Below are 18,823 nucleotides of genomic sequence, written 5' to 3' on the forward strand. Positions count from 1 at the left end.
GGAACCTCTGGCGGTACATTTCGGGTGTCAGCCCATATCGAGTGAGGAGGGCGGCCTTCATGTGATCATAGGACGTCATTTGGTGATCCGGGAGCTGTAACAGGGCATCACGGCCTTCGTTGACGAACCTCCCCCATAGACCGGCTCCCCAGTCACTTCGATCGATCCGGTGAGAGGACATGGCGATCTCATAGGCCTTGAACCACTGCTGTATGTCGTCGTTTCGGTACAACTCTCGGACGACATCTTTGGGAATGAGGACCTTTGATTCTGAAGTTCCTGGGGTGCGTGGTCGCTCGGGCACCCCCAGGTCCTTGCCTTGCTTACGTAGTTCTATTTCGGCTAGTTTGCGCTCGTGTTCATATGCCAGTCTTTTTTCTTCAAGCTCTCTTTGTCTTTGTTTTCCTCCCGCTCTTCTCGGAGCCGGATGTGTTCTAAGTTCAATTTTTGTTCCGCTAGTTTTAGTTCTCCATCCATTTTGAGCCGTGCCAACTCTAATTCATGCAGTCTGGTTCTTTCTCGCTCTTGGATCTCTTCCCGGGAGAGACCTGTTCTCCTTTCCTCGGAAGGAGCGGGGTTAGTTTCCGGGGCTTCGCTGTGTTGGTCCCGGGGACCAGCGGTGTTTACCTCTGCCCATGATTCTAGGGCGTGTTTAAAGTCATCTTTTGTGCTCAGACCGGTGGTAGCAATGCCCAGTTCTATACAAAATTGTTTTAATTCTCGATGGTTGTACTCCTCTAGCTTGTCCATTTGGAATTTCTCTGTAGACCCGCTCTCTTGGGCCGGCATTGTGGTTTAGTCGTGGGGTGAGTTGCTTTCTGTACGATTACGCGTTGGTTCGGATCGCGCCGCTGGCCACCAATGTTAGGCGGGACCAGGAGGGTCGGCCGAGGACAAGGGGAGAGGCCTCCGGGGAGAGCCGTCTCCAGCGATCGTACAGACAAGTAACTTCCCCCCCACAGAATAGGCACCACACAAGGATAAGATTTAACGTTCTTTATAAGCAATCTTGAAGTACGGTAGAATGGTACAAGGAGGTCTGGACTCAGGGGTCCCCTCAATTCTAGTCTCTTGGATGGGAAAGGGGTAGCGGGACAGTCTTATTACCAATCTGGTAGTTACGATGAGATGATGGTAGCTCACAATCCTCGAGCTCGGCGTTCTTGAAGGACGGGTTGCGGCAGCGCCAGCAAATCCCGGAGTGGTCGAAGGTGGCAACAGTCCGCGGCAGCGCCAGCAGGTCCAGACGAAGATGGTAGTTACAACGGGTCGCGGCAGCGCCAGCAGGTCCCAACGAAGATGGTAGTTACAACGGGTCGCTGCAGCGCCAGCAGGTCCCAACGGAGATGGTAGATTGCAGAGGGCCGCGGCAGCGCCAGCGGCAGGACAACAGTTCACAAGGCAGGGCTGCGGCAGCGCCAGCAGTCCGTCAAGGATGAGTTCTTCTCGGTGTCTCTCGACTCCAGGATACAACTGCCTTCCTGCTCTGGAGCTGCCCCAGTTATAGGTCTGGCGCCCTTTGATGTCCGGACCCTCGCACTTGGAGGTCGGGGGGTCCGGGATGAGGGAGTCCAGACACCCAGCAGGGGGGTGGAGCCAGCGCCCGGGGAGGCTGGGGGCGATCGGCACCTGGCGGGGGAGAGCCATCGATACTTCTTCCTCCCATTGACCTGCCAAGTGGTCCGTTCACCTCCTGGTGGATGGTGGTGCCGGGCTGTCGGGGCCTGGCCAGGCCCAGGGTTGGGGTCGAGTTGAGGCCACGCGGCCTCGTGGTGCAGTGTCCAAGATGGCGGCCGGGCCGGGCAATGGTGCTGACGGTGGCCCGGGCCAGTAATACAGAGATGTCCGGGAGCAGGAGTCCCGTAGAGGACGGTTTGCGAGTTGCTTCTGTGGGTAGCACCTGGAGAGCCGGTGCCCGGGCCCTGTCGGGCGGGGAGGGAGCGAGCCCTTCATGTGGCCTGTCCAACACGCGAGGATCGTTAATTGAACTAAAGTTGTGAAATGCAATCAATCCCTGTGTATGTATTTTATGTTTATCTTTGCTCAAAACAAGTGTGCGGCGCTTGTGCTCAAAGGTGGTCCCATGTGCAGTCTGCTCCCCCCTGGCCCGGTCACATCTGCCGCCGGGGGAGGAGAGTGCAGGGATCTCGCAGGAGGGGGGGTTCTCTGGTCCTACTCACTCCAGACACTTAAGAGCCCCACACCCCCGGGTTGTAAAGAGGCCGGGAGGGGCGAGTCGCTGCCGTGCTCCGTCTGACTCAACCTCCCTCCAGAGACTCAAGAGCCGTGCCCCCTGGGCTGTGCCCTCATAGCCTGCACCCCCTCCTCTCTCCCCTAGCCCTGCCTCTGTCCACCGGCCTCCGAGCGGCAGCTCTGTGCTCTGAGTGCTGAGCCCCTCCAGGCCAGGGGTGACTGCTGAGGATTCCAGGAAGACCCGCTGCCTCTCACACTTCCTTCCATCTCCTCCAGCCTAGACTGACAGCCAAAGACCAGACTGACAACCACAGCCCAGACTGACAACCACAGCCCAGACTGACAACCACGGCCCAGACAGAGGCTTGATTTAAACGCGGCCTCACCCTTTGTAAAATGGCACAAGAACTGTAACAGTGCCTCAGCTGTTTAAGGCGAGGAATGAGTGCAGTTTTGATTCCCCTGATATCCAGGCCACGACGCGCAGCTTGGTGATCTCCTTACCCTCGAAGACAACGGTCACCATTGCATAGAACAGAGCAATCCGCTGAAGAGCGTGAGTATAAACAGCAGCGTCACACTGCCCAACAGCTAGCTACAAGCTGAGGAGTACAAGTAAAACAAGCGCGAGCCAACCACGAGTTTACTTTCACATCACGCAGACTGTCACATCTAAACCCCCAGGTCTTTACCGGCGCCAATGCTTGTTTCCCATATGAGACCCTGTCTCCATGGACTGCGAGTGTCTTAATAAAAATCACCCACGTCTGAGTCTTTACAGGTACCAATGCTTGTTTCCCATATGAGACCCTGTCATGGACTGTGAGCGTCTTAGAGAAACACCCATGTCTGTGTCTTTGCAGGCGCCAATGCTTGTTTCCCATACGAGATCCTGTCATGGACTCTGAGTGTCCACCCATGTCTGTGTCTTTGCAGGTGCCAATGCTTGTTTCCCATACGAGATCCTGTCATGGACTCCTGAGTGTCCACCCACGTCTGTGTCTTTACAGGCGCCAATGCTTGTTTCCCGTACAAGATTCTGTCATGGACTCTGAGTGTCCACCCACGTCTGTGTCTTATCAAGTCAAGTCAAGTCAAGTTGATTTATATAGCGCATTACATACCCAGAGGGTCTCAAGGCGCTTGAGGAAGGGTGGGGAATTACTTGTCAAATATCCAAGTTTTAAGTTGCTTTCTGAATGCTAGGTGGTTCTGAGTGAGACGAAGGTGAGTGGGGAGTGAGTTCCAGGTTTTAGCTGCCAGGTAGGAGAAGGATCTACCTCCCATGGTGGTTTTATTGATGCGAGGTACGGTAGCAAGGGCTTGGTTGGAGGATCGTAGCTGGCGGGGGGGGGGTGTAGAAGGGAAGTCGTGTGTTGAGGCATTCGGGTCCAAGTTCGTAAAGTGCTTTGTGTGCGTGGGTTAGGAGGCGGAAAGTAATCCTCTTATTGACGGGGAGCCAGTGGAGTTTTTTCAGGTGGATGGAGATGTGGTCTTTACGCGGGATGTCTAGTATGAGTCTGGCTGATGCATTCTGGATGCGTTGGAGTTTTTTCTGGAGTTTTGCGGTGGTACCGGCGTATAGGGTGTTTCCGTAGTCCAGGCGGCTTGTAACCAGTGCATGGGTGACCGTTTTTCTGGTTTCGGTGGGGATCCAGCGAAATGTTTTTTTGAGCATGCGAAGAATGTTGAAGCAAGATGATGAGACGGCGCTGACCTGTCTGGTCATCGAGAGTGAGGAGTCCAGGATGACGCCCAGGTTCCGTGCGTGGTCCGTCGGGATGGGTGCTTTTCCAAGGGCTGCTGGCCACCAAGAGTCGTCCCAGGCGGAGGGGGAGGTTCCTAAGATAAGGACTTCTGTTTTGTCTGAGTTCAGTTTCAGACGGCTATGCTTCATCCACTCGGCTACTTCTTTCATTCCTTCATGTAGGTTGGTTTTGGCGGTGTTAGGGTCTTTGGTGAGTGAGAGGATCAGTTGGGTGTCATCAGCGTAGGAGATGATGTTGAGGTTGTGTTGGCGTGCGATCGCCGCAAGGGGGCTCATTTATACGTTGAAGAGGGTGGGGCTGAGTGAGGATCCTTGTGGTACGCCGCAGATGACTTCAGAGGCCTCTGACTTGAATGGTGGGAGGCGGACTCTCTGGGTTCTTCCGGTGAGGAACGAGGTGATCCATTCCAGTGCTTTTCACTGGATTCCGATGTTGCTGAGGCGTTGTATGAGGGTGCTGTGACAGACAGTGTCGAAGGCGGCGGAGAGGTCGAGTAGAATGAGGGCCACTGTTTCTCCGTTGTCCAGTAGAGTTCGAATGTCGTCTGTTGCTGCGATGAGGGCGGTCTCCGTGCTGTGTTTGGCCCGGAAGCCGGACTGTGAGGAGTCGAGGGATTTGTTGGTTTCGAGGAAGGCGGAGAGCTGGTTGTTGACAGCTTTCTCGATGACTTTGGCTGGGAATGGAAGGAGCGAGATGGGGCGGTAGTTTTTGAGTTCGGTGGGGTCAGCTGTGGGTTTTTTCAGAAGGGCGCTGAGTTCTGCGTGTTTCCAGCTTTCCGGGAAGGTGGCGGAGTTGAGGGAGCAGTTGATGACGTCTCAGAGGTGTGGTGCTATGATGGAATCTGCCTTGTTGAAGATGTGGTGAGGGCATGGGTCAGTGGGGGATCCTGAGTGGATGGAGTTCATCAGGCGGATGGGGTCCTCAGTGGAGATTGGGTTCCAGTGGTTAAGGATGTTCAAGAGGGGTGCAGGTGCGGCAGAAGGTAGAGTGGGTTGGTCTCCGGATTGGTTGTCGAAGCTGTTGTGGATGTCTGCGATTTTGTTGTGGAAGAACGAAGCTAGGGAGTCGCAGAGGGCTTGAGAGGGGGTGATATCGTTGGAGTTGGCTGAGAGGTTGGTAAACTCTTTGACGATGTTGAATAATTCCTTGCTGTTGTGGGCGTTGTTGTCTAGTCGGTCTTTGAATGCAGCTTTCTTTGCAGTCCGGATCAGTTGGTGGTGTATGCGGGTGGCGTTTTTGAAGGCGTCCTTGGTGCTGTTGTTAGGGTCTTTTTTCCAGGCCTTCTCGAGGGAGCGACAGAGTTTCTTCGATTTCTAAAGATCATCGTTGAACCAGGAGGCGTTTTTGCTGCCTAGTTTGATTTGACGTTTTTTCAACGGTGCTAGGAGGTCGGCGCTGTTGGATAGCCATTGGGTGAAGTTAATGGCTGCTTGGTCGGAGTTTGAGGAGTGGACAATGGGGTTTTGAAGCAGCGATGAGGAGATCTGGTCGGTGGTGATTTTGTTCCAGTTTCTTCGTAGAGTAGGTTGAGGATGGTTGTGAGTTGTGGTCTTATTGTAGGTGAAGTGAACGCAGCTGTGGTCCGTCCAATGTAGAGTTGCGGTGTGACTGAAGGAGACATGTTTGCCAATGCTTGTTTCCCATACAAGATCCTGTCATGGACTCCGAGTGTCCACCCACGTCTGTGTCTTTACAGGCGCCAATGCTTGTTTCCCATACGAGATCCTGTCATGGACTCTGAGTGTCCACCCACGTCTGTGTCTTTACAGGCGCCAATGCTTGTTTCCCATACGAGATCCTGTCATGGACTCTGAGTGTCCACCCACGTCTGTGTCTTTGAAGGCACCAATGCTTGTTTCCCATTCGAGATCCTGTCATGGACTCTGAGTGTCCACCCACGTCTGTGTCTTTACAGGCGCCAATGCTTGTTTCCCATACGAGATCCTGTCATGGACTCTGAGTGTCCACCCGCGTCCGTGTCTTTGCAGGCGCCAATGCTTGTTTCCCATATGAGACCCTGTCAAGGACTGTGAGTGAAACAACCATGTCTGTGTCTTTGCAGGCGCCAATGCTTGTTGCTCTGCTGGAGCCTGGTTACGGCAGTTCCGTCAGCGGCCACCAGAGGGCGCTCCTCGCCTGCTGATGAAACCCACTGACCTGCACATTGGATGTAAGGAGAACAGTTTCCTTTTCCGGGTCAGCAGCGGCAGAGACAGCACCTGCAGCGGAGGTGGCTTCACTTCCTGTCTCCCCTTGTGTGCAGCCTGCTGCAGAGGAGGAAGGAACCTCATCTGTCTGTGCAGTTACCTTCATCTACAGACCCCCTTCAGGCCCCAGATCTCCCCCTGCCCCACCACTGCCCCCCAAGTGGGGGAGGGAGCCTGGACACGTCTGCACAGTTCTCTGCTCAGGTAGGAGATTGTCAGCACCTTCTGCTGTGTTTGTAGAAATAGACTGAATAATCCCGGAGGGAATCTCTGCAGGAGCCGGGCTGAGCTGGGCTCTTCTATCCGGCGGCCCCTGGGGCTGAGCTGGGCCCTTCTATCCGGGGTCCCTGGGGCTGAGCTGGGCTCTTCTATCCTGGGGCCCCTGGGTCTGATCCCGGCCCTTCTATCCGGGGGCCCCTGGGGCTGAGCTGAGCTCTTCTATCAGGGGACCCCGGGGCTGAGATGGGCTCTTCTATCCGGGTCCCTGGGGTTGAGCTGGATTCTTCTATCTGGCGACCTCTGGGGCTGTGCTGGGCTCTTCTATCCGGGAGCCCTGGAGTTGACCTGGGCTCTTCTATCCGGGGCCCCTGGGGCTCAGCTGGGCTCTTCTATCCGGGGCCGCTGGGGCTGTGCTGGGCTCTTCTATCCAGGGGCCCCTGTGGCTGAGCTTGGCTCTTCTATCCGGGGCCCCTGGGGCTGAGCTGGGCTCTTCTATCCGGGGGGGCACTGGTGCTGAGCTGGGCCCTTCTATCCTGGGCCCCTTGGGCTGTGCTGGGCTCTTCTATCCAGGGGCCCCTGGGGCTGAGCTTGGCTTTTCTATCCGGGGCCCCTGGGGCTGAGCTGGGCTCTTCTATCCGGGGGGGCCTTGGGGCTGAGCTGGGCTCTTCTATCCGGGGGCCCTTGGGGCTGAGTTGGGCTCTTCTATCCGGGAGCCCTGGGACCTGAGCTGGGCTCTTCTATCTGGGGGACCCTGGGGCTGAGCTGGGCTCTACTATCCGGGGCCCCTGGGGCTGAGCTGGGCTCTTCTATCTGGGGGCCGTGGGGCTGAGCTGGGCTCTTCTATCCGGGGGCCACTGGGGCTGAGCTGGGCTCTTCTATCCGGGGGGGCCTTGGGGCTGAGCTGGGCTCTTCTATCCGGGGGCCCTTGGGGCTGAGTTGGGCTCTTCTATCCGGGAGCCCTGGGACCTGAGCTGGGCTCTTCTATCTGGGGGCCGTGGGGCTGAGCTGGGCTCTTCTATCCGAGGGCCCCTGGGGCTGATCTGGGCTCTTCTATCTGGGGGCCGTGGGGCTGAGCTGGGCTCTTCTATCCGGGGGCCCCTGGGGCTGAGCTGGGCTCTTCTATCCGAGGGCCCCTGGGGCTGAGCTGGGCTCTTTTATCCAGGGGCCCCTGTGGGCAGAGCTGGGCTCTTCTATTCGGGATCTGTGCGCTGCATCTTAGTGCACTATGAGCAATCCATGCACTGGAGCTGCCCGTGCAGGTAAGGGTGGTGGGAGTCAACAGCCGACGATGAAGGAAAATTAAAATAAAAAAAAAGAAAACCGCTTACCTTATGCTTGCTTATTTTGAATGGGTTTCCTTTTTGAATCTCTGGTACCTTTCAAATGCCTTTGTGCTAAATTGACATTGTACCCTTGCACGGAAGGATGAATCTGACTCTCTTAAATTCCTCTGTGAGTAGGATATTAGGACTTTGTGGTATATTTTGTGTATAGTGCATAAATTGTTAAATGCCGAGAGTCAGATCATACTCAAATGTTACATCAACTCCACTTAAAGATGCAGGCCATTGCGTCATCATCTGTTGTGGCCAGTAATGTCACTATACACTTCGCGCTGGTCAGGTGTCGTTCCGCGCCATCATCTGTTGTGGCCAGTATTATTACTATACACTCCGCCCTGGTTGGGTATTGTTCCGTGTCATCATCTGTTGTGGCCACTATTGTCACTATACTTTCCGCCCTGGTCAGGTGTTGTTCCGCGTCATCCTCTGTTGTGACCAGTATTGTCACTATACACTCCGCCCTGGTCGGGTGTCGTTCCGCGTCATCATGTGTTATTTATTTATTTTAATTATTATTTATTTAAAACATTTCTATAGCGCGGCTATCACCTTACAGGTATCCTGGCGCTGAGATAACTCCTAAAATGGATGCACAGGGAGACATCAATAGAATAGCCAGAATTAACATTTAGCAAACAGCCAAGTTTTGACCCGCTTCCTGAAAGGGAGAAGTTCCTATGTATGGCGGATGTCCAGGGGCAAGCTATTCCAAAGTTTTGCGGCTGCAACTTTGAAAGATCTCCCTCCGGTCCTGACCTTTTTGAATCTCGGTACTTTGACAAGACAGGCCGTTGTAGATCGGAAGGCTCTGGATGGAATGTACCAGGCAAACATAGATTGGAGGGAGCCGGGCCCGACTCCATGCAGGGCTTTAAAAACAAGACAGAGAGATTTAAAAGCCACTCGCTGTTTCATATGGAGCCAGTGAAGCTCAGCCATTGCCGCAGTGGCCGAAGATCTCCTAGGTCAGCCAAGGGCCAGTTTGGCAGCAGCATTTTGAACTCTTTGGAGTCTGTCTAACAACACGGACGGGGCCTCGAGCAGCAGCGCATTACAATAGTCAAGGTGACTAAGAATGGTACACCTGAATTTTAAAGCCCGGGCCTGTGAGTGGAGAAGTGGCAAGATCTTACGAAGAGAGCGAATGAGGGCTGAGCAGGTGGACACTGTTTTTGCGGCCTGGGCTTCCATACTGAGTTTGTTATCCATCATAACACCCAGATTGCGAACAGTGGTGACCGGCTGTGGCTTTTCCGGGGCTTCAGGGGGCCAAAACTCCCCCGGGAACGGACGGGGGATCCGACTTCCAGCACAGAACAGAACCTCAGTTTTGGAGGTGTTGAACTGTAGGGAATTATTGTGTAGCCAACCAGCCGTGTTTCGCAGACAGTCATGAAAAGATTCCAGAGGGATCGATTCCTCACCCTCCCAGGAGAGGATGAGCTGAGTGTCGTCAGCGTAGTTGATTGCCTTTAGCCTATGGGATTTTATTAACGTAATCAGTGGTTTAAGGTAAACGTTAAATAAAATCGGGCTGATGTACGAGCCTTGAGGCACCCCGTGGAGCACCGGGGAGAAGGCCGATTGAAACGGGGGAAGGGACACAGCCTGCCTCCTATCCCGCAGGAAGGAATGAAACCAGAGCAGGGCAGTGCCGTCCACCCCGGCCTCCCTTAGTCTCTCCAATAGAATCACGTGATTAACCGTATTGAATGCGGCAGACAGGTCCAGCAGGATCAGGGCTGCTGCCTGGCCCCTGTCTGCACGCATACGGAGGTCCTCCATGGCAGTGAGTAGAGCTGTTTCGGTGCCATGGGCTGGACGAAAGCCAAATTGTATTTCGTCCAGGAAGTGATTCTGCTCCAGATGTTTGGAGAGACAAGTGCTCACCCAGCGCTCGGCAATTTTTTCCGGGAATGGTAGCAGGGAGGCCGATAATTCTGTAGGATTCAAGGAGGGTTTCTTCAGCAGTGGCGTAATAAGAGCCTGCTTCCAGGTAGCAGGAACTAAGCCACTGCGCAGGGATTGATTGCAGATCCTGCAGAGAGTGGAGAAGAGTTCCTCTCCGGAGGCCTTCCAGATTTTAGGGGGAATGGGATCGAGAGGAGAATCCGAGGAAATCCCGTGAGCCAGTCTGTCGAAGTCCGCCTCAATAATAGGGGGGAACTCCCACAAGCAGTCCAATTTCATAATGAGTAGTGTCGACCCCAGGGCCGGTGGGGCAGACCAGTGAAGGGGAGATGCTCAGGTTATGAATAATAGTCTTAATTTTTTCTTTGAAAAACAGCGCAAGATTGTCGCAAAGGGTTTGTGTGGGAGGGATCGATTTTTTAGCGCAGTCAGGGTGGGTGAGGCTGTTCAAAATCTGGAAAATACTTTTGGAACTGTTGGCGGCTGTACATATAGTAGAGCAGAAGTAAGCAGATTTAGATTTAATGATTGCAGATTTATATTCCAAAAGTTTGGTTTTCCAGAGTTGCTTATTAGCAATGGAGTAACCTTGCCTCCATTTCCTTTCAGCCTGTTTACAGGCCAATTTAAGGGCCTTTAAAGAATCATTGAACCATGGAGCTGATACTCTGCCCTTGTGCTTACATTTTTTTAGTGGGACAAGGGAGTCCACGTTTGTAGATATCCTAAGACAAAAGGCCTCGTAGTTGTCCTCAACTGGACTGTTCGGAGAGAAACTGTCATCCACTTGGAACACGGCACAAGTAGTTCTCAGCCTTTCCAGAGCTTTCCAGTCTCTGTACATGAATTCAGAGGTGGTGCTATGTGCCGGCATTCTAGCCCCCTTGCTGCCAGTATTATTACTATCCACTCCGCCCTGGTCGGGTGTCGTTCTGTGTCATCATATGTTGCTGCCGGTATTGTCACTGTACACTCCGCCCTGGTAGGGTGTTGTTCTTCGTCATCATCTGTTGTGTAAATGTTGTCAACGTAAGATGGCACCTCTGGATCTTTCTGTAAGAGCTCCTAATTGATGCTGCAAATAAACCAGGACTATTCTTAAAGCCACTGGCAATCATGTATAACAGAACTGATAAAGAGCTTAGACACTCCCTCTCAGGCGCTATATTTTGTCTGAAAAGTCGACTGTACAGTTTATGAGAGTGTGTGTGACTTTAATCTACAACTATTCTGTATGTTCAATCAGGTTTTAAAACTGGAAAAAGAGGATTATTCAATGTACAACTACAAGGCATTGTAATGGCGTGATCTTCAGCTGACCGCAGATAGCTTTAATGGTGTGTTTGCTTCTGGCTTCGGAGGATATTGAGCCTGTGTTTGGGGCTCAGCAATGACCTGTAGAATAGATTCTTTATCCCACCCTTCTTGGATTCCATACAGCGCTGGAGCCTACTTTAAAGCTCACTCACACGCATTCTTTTCCCTCAGGTCCCCTGGTTTGTATTCTAATAGCATTACTTCTCATTCTTTTTGGGCCAAGAGGAGTGGACGGACCGAATCAGAACAAGACACTGAGGTTAGTGTAAAGAAGGAAGAGAAAGGTTGAACTCTATTACTCATATCAAAAAGAAAGAAAGGAACTTGATTAACTAAAGAAAATGCCATGCAAACTACGGATACTTCTGCAGAACAGGACTTGGGTGATGGCGCTGGTGGACAGCCCAGCTGAAATGAAAATACGGTCTGTCAAATTGTATCCACCTTGGCTGGACTTCTGAGTTGATGGAAATTCAGTCCTTCTATTTTTGTTAGTCTTTTTAGTCTTTTTATAGGGTGCAGCCTTCTACTCATTTGTTCTTGCCTTAGTACATCAGGTAGTACCGCCCATAACGGCGTGCCATGGGTAGTACGGTTGATACTTTATCTCATTCCTAGATCGAGGGAGGCTGCAGCCTTGTACTCATTTGTTCTTGCCTTAGTACATCGGGTAGTACCGCCCATGACGGCGTGCCATGGGTAGTACGGTTGATACTTGATCTCATTCTAGATCGAGGGAGGGTACAGCCTTGTACTCAATTGTTCTTGCCTTAGTACATCGGGTGTACCGCCCATGATGGCGTGCCATGGTAGTACAGTTGATACTTCATCTCATTCTAGATCGGGGGAGGGTGCAGCCTTGTACTCATTTGTTCTTGCCTTAGTACATCGGGTAGTACCACCAATGACGGCGTGCCATGGGTAGTACGATTGATACCTCATCTCATTCCTAGACCTAGGGAGGGTGCAGCCTTGTACTCAATTGTTCTTGCCTTAGTACATCGGGTAGTACCGCCCATGACGACGTGCCATGAGCAGTACGGTTGATACTTCATCTCATTCTAGATCGGGGGAGGGTGCAGCCTTGTACTCATTTGTTCTTGCCTTAGTACATCGGGTAGTACTGCCCATGAAGGGGATGTCTCATCGTCACAATGCTGGTCCTCTGGTTAGTGTTGCAAGCGATCCAGAAGGCAGTTTTGTTGCTTTTTACGGGCACTTTGCTCATATTGGCGCTTATAGACTGTGGACAGATTGCTTATATGGAACCCTGTGTCTGTGGTACAGGTCCCGCTCGACCCGCTCTGTCTGCTTTGTTCTGCAATACATACTGTCTGAGCCACCTATACAGGATACTGTGTGTACCGAGCCAGTACGGTATGAGGTGCCCCCCGCTTTAGGGAACTCAGTCGGGCATTCTGAGGTATGTGGGGGCTAAGTGACCAACAAACCAATCTTATGAACTGGACGGGTGAAAGGGTCCACGGGTCTTGATATGCTTGGGGCTGAGTCAGAACGGCTGCATCTTTGTAGGAGTGGAAAGCGTAGTACCGGCATCTATAGGATCAAAGTTCACCCATGAATAAAGCCTTTCAAAGGCATACACTGCATGTGCATGTACAACAAATGTTACTGCAACCCTGTGCTCAGGTTTGCCTATGTCTTCACAATGTTGTGTAACTTCTGCCCTGTGATTGACTCCTATCAAACCAGGAGCTCCATGTTTAACCCCTTGGCTGTGGGGTGTTTTCCCCCGCTGTGCGGGTGTGAGGGGGGCCGCGCGTGGCGCCGCTGTGCTGTTGACGAGCTGAGCTTGTCATGAGGCACAGCGGAGCTGCCCTCGTGACGAGCTGAGCTCGTCACACCACACCCATTTTTAGAACGTTCAGCACAGGAGGGAAATTATCCCCGAGCTCAGTTTGTTATGAAGGTAGCTCAACCGTCCCTCATGACGAGCTGAGCTCATCACTAGCACACAAGGGGTTAAAGAACCATTTCAACTAATGAAAGATCCAATGTGCAAATACCACAGATTTGTTTGGATTAGTAGTTTTGTGCTGAAAAATTCCCCTAGTGGTCCGCTCTGGAAAAGAAATCTACCTGAAATGTCTGTTGACTGCTCACATTGACCCCTTAAATGCTGTCCCTTCTCTCTCCCCTCCCCCACGTGCTGAGCACTTTTTTTGCTTTTTGGGGTAGCTCGTGCTTAGGGTCCATAAGTTATTTCCACAAAAGGTAACTAAAGCAAATTTGTGCCTTCTTTTTTCTAACACCCTGGGGATTTTAAAAGTACCCAGAATTTGTGGATTCCCTTGCCTGTGACCGAGAAAATAGGCAAAATATAGCCACATTTATATTTTTTTTTTTAAACTTGAAAGAAATGCTCTGGATAAAAATTTCTATTTTATTTCCTAAAAATGTCATCAACAAACATTTACTGTGCTAAGGTCACCATCCTCCCAACTATTATGGACAAAAACTAATTTTTACCACAGTATCAGTCTATGTGTCCTATTTTTTGATCTCACAGCCCACCGTTTTTAGTTGAAACCAGTGTGTACCCATGGGTGATCCAGGAAGGCTGCAGATTTCTGAAAGTTAGACAAAATTCAGAATTCAGAAAGGGTCATATGTGTAAATCCCTCAAGGTTTTCTCAAAGATGCTAACAGTTGAAATAAAGAAGTATTGAAAATGAGTGTAAAAAAATGTTACAACATTTTCATCTGTGAATTTCTGTCACAATGGCCAATTTACAAAAGTGTTATTTGTACATCTCTGAATTTGAGGGTGCCCATACGAGTATATGATTAGAAGATATTTTTCAAAATGTCTGCTTTCTTACACACTGGCTGAGTTTTGGAAGGTACAAAATGTAGTGAAATTCAATTGTTAATAACAAATGTTTGACTATTCTATTCTCCCACATGTCTTCCCAAAATACAATGGATACATCACATTTTTTCACTCAAACTGACCCTTTTTTGCAATGTGCCTAGCTGTGGATTTTGAACCCCAGCTCAGCCAGCACCCAGGCAAACGTAGCAAATTAGCACCTTTCTGAAAACTAGACATTCTGGGGAACCCAGGATGGGGTGACTTGCATGGATCTCACCAGGTTGTTTTACCCAGAATCCCTTACAAACTTCAAATGTTAACTAACAAAACACATTCTCCTCACATTTCTGTGATGGAAAGTTCTGCAGTCTGTGGGGAGCCACACACCTCCTTCTACCAAGCATTCCCCCAAGGCTCCTGATAAAAATGGTACCTCGGTTGTGTGGGTAGCGCTAGTGCCCACAACGGGAAATGGCCCAAAACCCAACATGAATACATTGCATTTATTCACTCAAAACTGACCCATTTTGCTGTAAAGTGGGTAGCTGTAGGTTTTGGGGCCTAGCTCCGCATGTACCTAGGGAAAACCTAGATACTGAGGAGTATCCAGGGTGGGGTGACTTGGTCAATTGGAGTCCCCTCACAAGGGCTCCCATTAACCCTGGTTTGATCCGTTTCTGCCTTGGGCACTGGGCCGAGCCACGCAGGAGACACACCGCTTTATCAGCACAAGTCAGGTAACGCTGGGTGCTAGGAATTTTGTGGAATCCTGCAGATTCCAGATGCTTCCATCAGAGAAATTTCATGAAAATGCGTAATTTCAGGCAAAGTATGAGGTTTGCAGGGCATTTTGGGTAAGAAAACGTATAGGATCCATGCAAGACGCACCACCTTGGAATTCCCTTGTTGTCTAGTTTTTGAATATTTCTGTGGTTTGTTGGTTTCATGGATGGCACCACATCTGGGACACGAATACCACAGATACCCCTATTGCTTATCCATCAACGTAGCGCTTTAGGGCATTTTGTGTCATGGTTTCTTGACCCACCCAGACAAGTGGGGTACCGTTCTTATCGGGGGACATGTGGGAACTCATGGTGGTTGGAAATTTGTGGTTTCCCGTGGACTTTTCCAGGCGGCAGCCTACCCATCCCAAAAAGTGCAGCCGTTCACCATTGCAAGTGTGATAATTTTGGGAGTAAGCCACACTCTTCTGGCCCACATGTAAAAACGACACCGGAAAGGATCAGATGTCCTCCCGCCTGCCATTGGGATGGGACGCTTCAGTCCGCAGTGGAGCAGAAAGACTGTTGAGCCTTTAGGGGTGAGGGTGGGGCCTGATGTTAGGATGGGCCAGTCCCAGGCCATTATTTTATTAACAATATATACATTCCTGTCATACATTGGGCTTTCTACGCCCCCCCGAGGCAAACTGGGGCAAACCTATCTGCCCCTAGTTGGGGGGGGGGGGCAGAAAGGCTTCTGTGTGCCATTTGGGGTGGGGTTGTGGCTAATGCCAGTGTGCAAGACCTGCAACAGGTTCCTTCATCCTAATGTCAAAATCCCAGGCATCAGATGGACTTTCTACCTCTATATATCCACATATCTGGGGGAACCTTCTCAATTGGTACACACCTCTTACCTGCCCCCATGGAAACAGAAAGACACTGTTGCCCCTTATGGGGCAGGGTATGGCTCCATGCAAGGGTAGGCCGCCCCTTCCTTTTGTTTGTTTTGACTCTGTTTTGAATTGCCTGGTGTTTAGTGGGCCTTCTGCCCCTGGGGGCAGCAGATTGGGGGTGAATACACATATCATCCCACCATGGGGGAGCAGAAAGTAATTTGGGCTGTGACATAGCAGATAGCACAGGCTCAATCCTCCGGGTGGCAGAAAGCCCACACGGTATGGTATGGATGGCATGGTAATCACCCTCATCAGCCCCCAAGCCAGGGCAAAATGACAGTACTTTTTTTGGGTGGGGGCATGGCCATGCCCATGGGGGGCTTCCACCACCCCTCAACATTTGTTTTCTTTCCAAAATGTTTCCTGTTGTTTTCTGATCCCCCCCCCCCCCCCCCAGGGGCAGTTTGGAGGTAATCACCCCCATTGCTCCCCCAGGGCAGAAAAACTCATGCTGTAGTTTTTGGGGTGATGGCATGGCCATGCCCGTGGTAGGCAGCCCCAACCCCTGCAAAAAAAAATCCCAGGTGTCTAGTGGACTTTCTGCCCTCCTGGGTGAGCATATTGGGGATAATCACCTCCATCTGCCTGAGGGGCAGGAAAACGGATGCCATATGTTTTAGGTTAGGGGCATGGTCATGCCCATGGGGAGGTTCCATCACCCTAAATTTTCTTCCCCCCGCCCCCGGTGTCTAGTGGGCTATCTGACCCCCCTCACCATTAGAGGGAAGATCGGGGGTAATCGCCTATCCGCTACCCATGGGGCAGAAATATCAAGATATTTGGGGGTCGTAGGAGAGCACAATCACTTGCTTAATGGGCCCCTCCCAATGTCCCTGGGGCCTAGTCGATGTATCCCTGCTTGGGTATGGCTCTCCTGTGGCGATTCCCAAGGATGGATCCACTGGTCAGAGATATCAGTGGAAAGGGGAGGTTCTCTACTTTCCAACAACTTCCCTCCCAAGTAGTCATTGCTCAGCAGGCTGATATATGCACCCTCTCTCTCCCCCCACGCATTGATGCAGTGAAAGTTAAATGAGCCCATCGGCTTGAGTTACTTTCACTTTGCTGTAATGATGTCAGACCTCGTGATTGTGATGTAAAATTCACAAATTAGCATATGAATTCTGTTGCACACCTATTTAAACTTAATATGGATCCAAATCAAACCACTAAGATAAAGGATATGACCTCTTTGTTGTAGCATCAAACGTATACGTTTTATGTTATGTTGTGCAGATTTATAGAGCGCACCGTCACCTGGCAGTGTATCCTGGGGCTGAGCAGGTGTGGGCTTAGCCAAGCCTGGGGCCTCCTGGGACTACTCCAAAAGCCAGGTCAAGTGAGGAGGAGGCTCTCATGTGCAGTGACGGGTCGTTCCAGGCTTTAGGAGTAATGTACGAGAAGGCTCTACAGCTGGCTCTGGTCTTTTGTATGCGTGGGATGTCTGCAAGTAGGAGTTCAGATGGACTGAGCTGTCCGGAAGGTTTGTGAAAGCAGTTGTTATTGTTGAGGTATGCTGGGCCAGTAATATGTAGCGCCTTGAAAGTGTGGGTTAGGGGTTTGAATCATGGTAGTTTGTGTATGGGGAGTCAGTGAAGCTCCTTCAGGTGTGGTGAGTCAGCGGAGCTCCTTTATGTGTGGTGAGTCAGTGGAGCTCCTTCAGGTGTGGTGAGTCAGTGGAGCTCCTTTAGGTGTGGTGAGTCAGTGGAGCTCCTTCAGGTGTGGTGAGTCAGTGGAGCTCCTTCAGGTGTGGTGAGTCAGTGGAGCTCCTTTAGGTGTTGTGAGTCAGTGAAGCTCCTTTAGGTGTGGTGAGTCAGTGAAGCTTCTTTAGGTGTGGTGAGTCAGTGGAGCTCCATTCGGATGTGTCAGTGGAGCTCCTTTAGGTGTGGTGAGTCAGTGGGGCTCCTTCAGGTGGAGCTGCTTTAGGTGTGGGGAGTCAGTGGAGCTGCTTTAGGTGTGGTGAGTCAGTGGAGCTCCTTCAGGTGTGAGTCAGTGGAGCTCCTTCAGGTGTGAGTCAGTGGAGCCCCTTCAGGTGTGAGTCAGTGGAGCTCCTTTAGTCAAAAAAAGTCAAACATTTTATTGTATGATTAATTAAAATCTTTACAATCATCCCAAAAAATAAAAAAATAGAAATATCTTTACAGTCACAATTAACACCAAAGAACGTTAAAAGTTACCCATCAGTTGTATAACTTGGGTCCATATGATTAGCTAGCGTATAAAATGTTATAAATACAATAATTAAGATTTAGATCTAGTCTAGCTTCTATGCTCTTGCCTACTAAGTAAACTCTCAATCTGTTTTACATTCAGTCCATATGTTGTGCGGTTGGCCCGTGGGGTCCATGCCTGGAGATCATTCTTCTCTGGGGTGTGTGTGTGGTGTGTGTGTGGTTGTGGGTGTGGTTGTGAGTGTGTGTGTGGTTGTGGATAGTTTATAGTATACATTCTCTTAAACATATACAGTGCTGACCATTTGAGTGACTTAGAGGTCCCAAGATTAACTGGGCAGACGTCCCTTAAGCAGTACCCTGTGCCACGCTGCTCCTGATTTCCCCTGTACCACCTAGTGAGTTTTACAATTCAAGACAACATATGCCACGAGCTCCTTCAAAACTGTTGCTCTTTTTTGAAGGTTGCTACTCATAAGAGTTTTCAGTCTACCTGAGATGAAATAGTATCCAACATTTCTTACAACATGGGCAACTACTGTTGCGGTGTAAGGCTGTGGCAACAAGTGAGAGGCGCTTTAAGGGTCCGTAATTTGATTTCCAACTTTGACCTTGAAATGAAACATCTTGGTAGTCTTTCTATGAAGCCCAACGCGTTTTAACGCTCTAGTCTATCATCATGACCCCCCTCTGCTTACGTGGGACCATCTATTTCTGCCTGTCGCTAGACGGTTCAGTATTACACCAGGAAGGGATGGTTGTGACGGAAGTACAGGAAAGACCACCATACGAGACCATGGGATGTCCGGACAAGCACCGAAGGATCTGGGGCAAGTGGTTTTGCCAGGTGGAATGGAAAATGCTACTTACCAGTATGCATCTTTTCTTGGCATGTAGAGCTGCAGAGTCACACACTGTGCATAGATCGCCATCTGGTGTTGGGCCCGGATGTTAGCACTTTAATATTGTCCTGGAAAAGTCTTTGGAAGTCACAAGATAGGTGACCCCTCCTTTGGACCATAATGCGCATGGGCATCGGCTAAACTGAGCTTGTCAGCGGATGGGTATGGGTAACAACATATGCCTGTCCATAACTGGTGATATTAGTTCATAAATGTATCAAACAAAAAATGCATATCAGTGCTGTGTCGTTATTCCTGTTTTCCAAAATCA

General features: G+C 50.8%; 1 protein-coding gene across 1 annotated transcript in view; it reads left to right on the plus strand.

Annotated features, from left to right (window-relative positions):
* The first annotated feature begins 1,805 nt into the window (after positions 1-1,805).
* The window catches only part of LOC144805769 (uncharacterized), an 85,333-nt gene continuing 68,315 nt past the window's right edge, over positions 1,806-18,823 (plus strand). The window contains exons 1-2 of the mRNA XM_078672257.1: positions 1,806-1,889; positions 6,226-6,373. Of these exons, the coding sequence (XP_078528383.1) occupies positions 1,806-1,889; positions 6,226-6,373 (232 nt within the window). The remainder of the gene's footprint in view (positions 1,890-6,225; positions 6,374-18,823) is intronic.

The sequence above is a fragment of the Lissotriton helveticus genome, assembly GCF_964261635.1.
Source record: "Lissotriton helveticus chromosome 1_1 unlocalized genomic scaffold, aLisHel1.1 SUPER_1_unloc_24, whole genome shotgun sequence".
Taxonomy (NCBI): domain Eukaryota; kingdom Metazoa; phylum Chordata; class Amphibia; order Caudata; family Salamandridae; genus Lissotriton; species Lissotriton helveticus.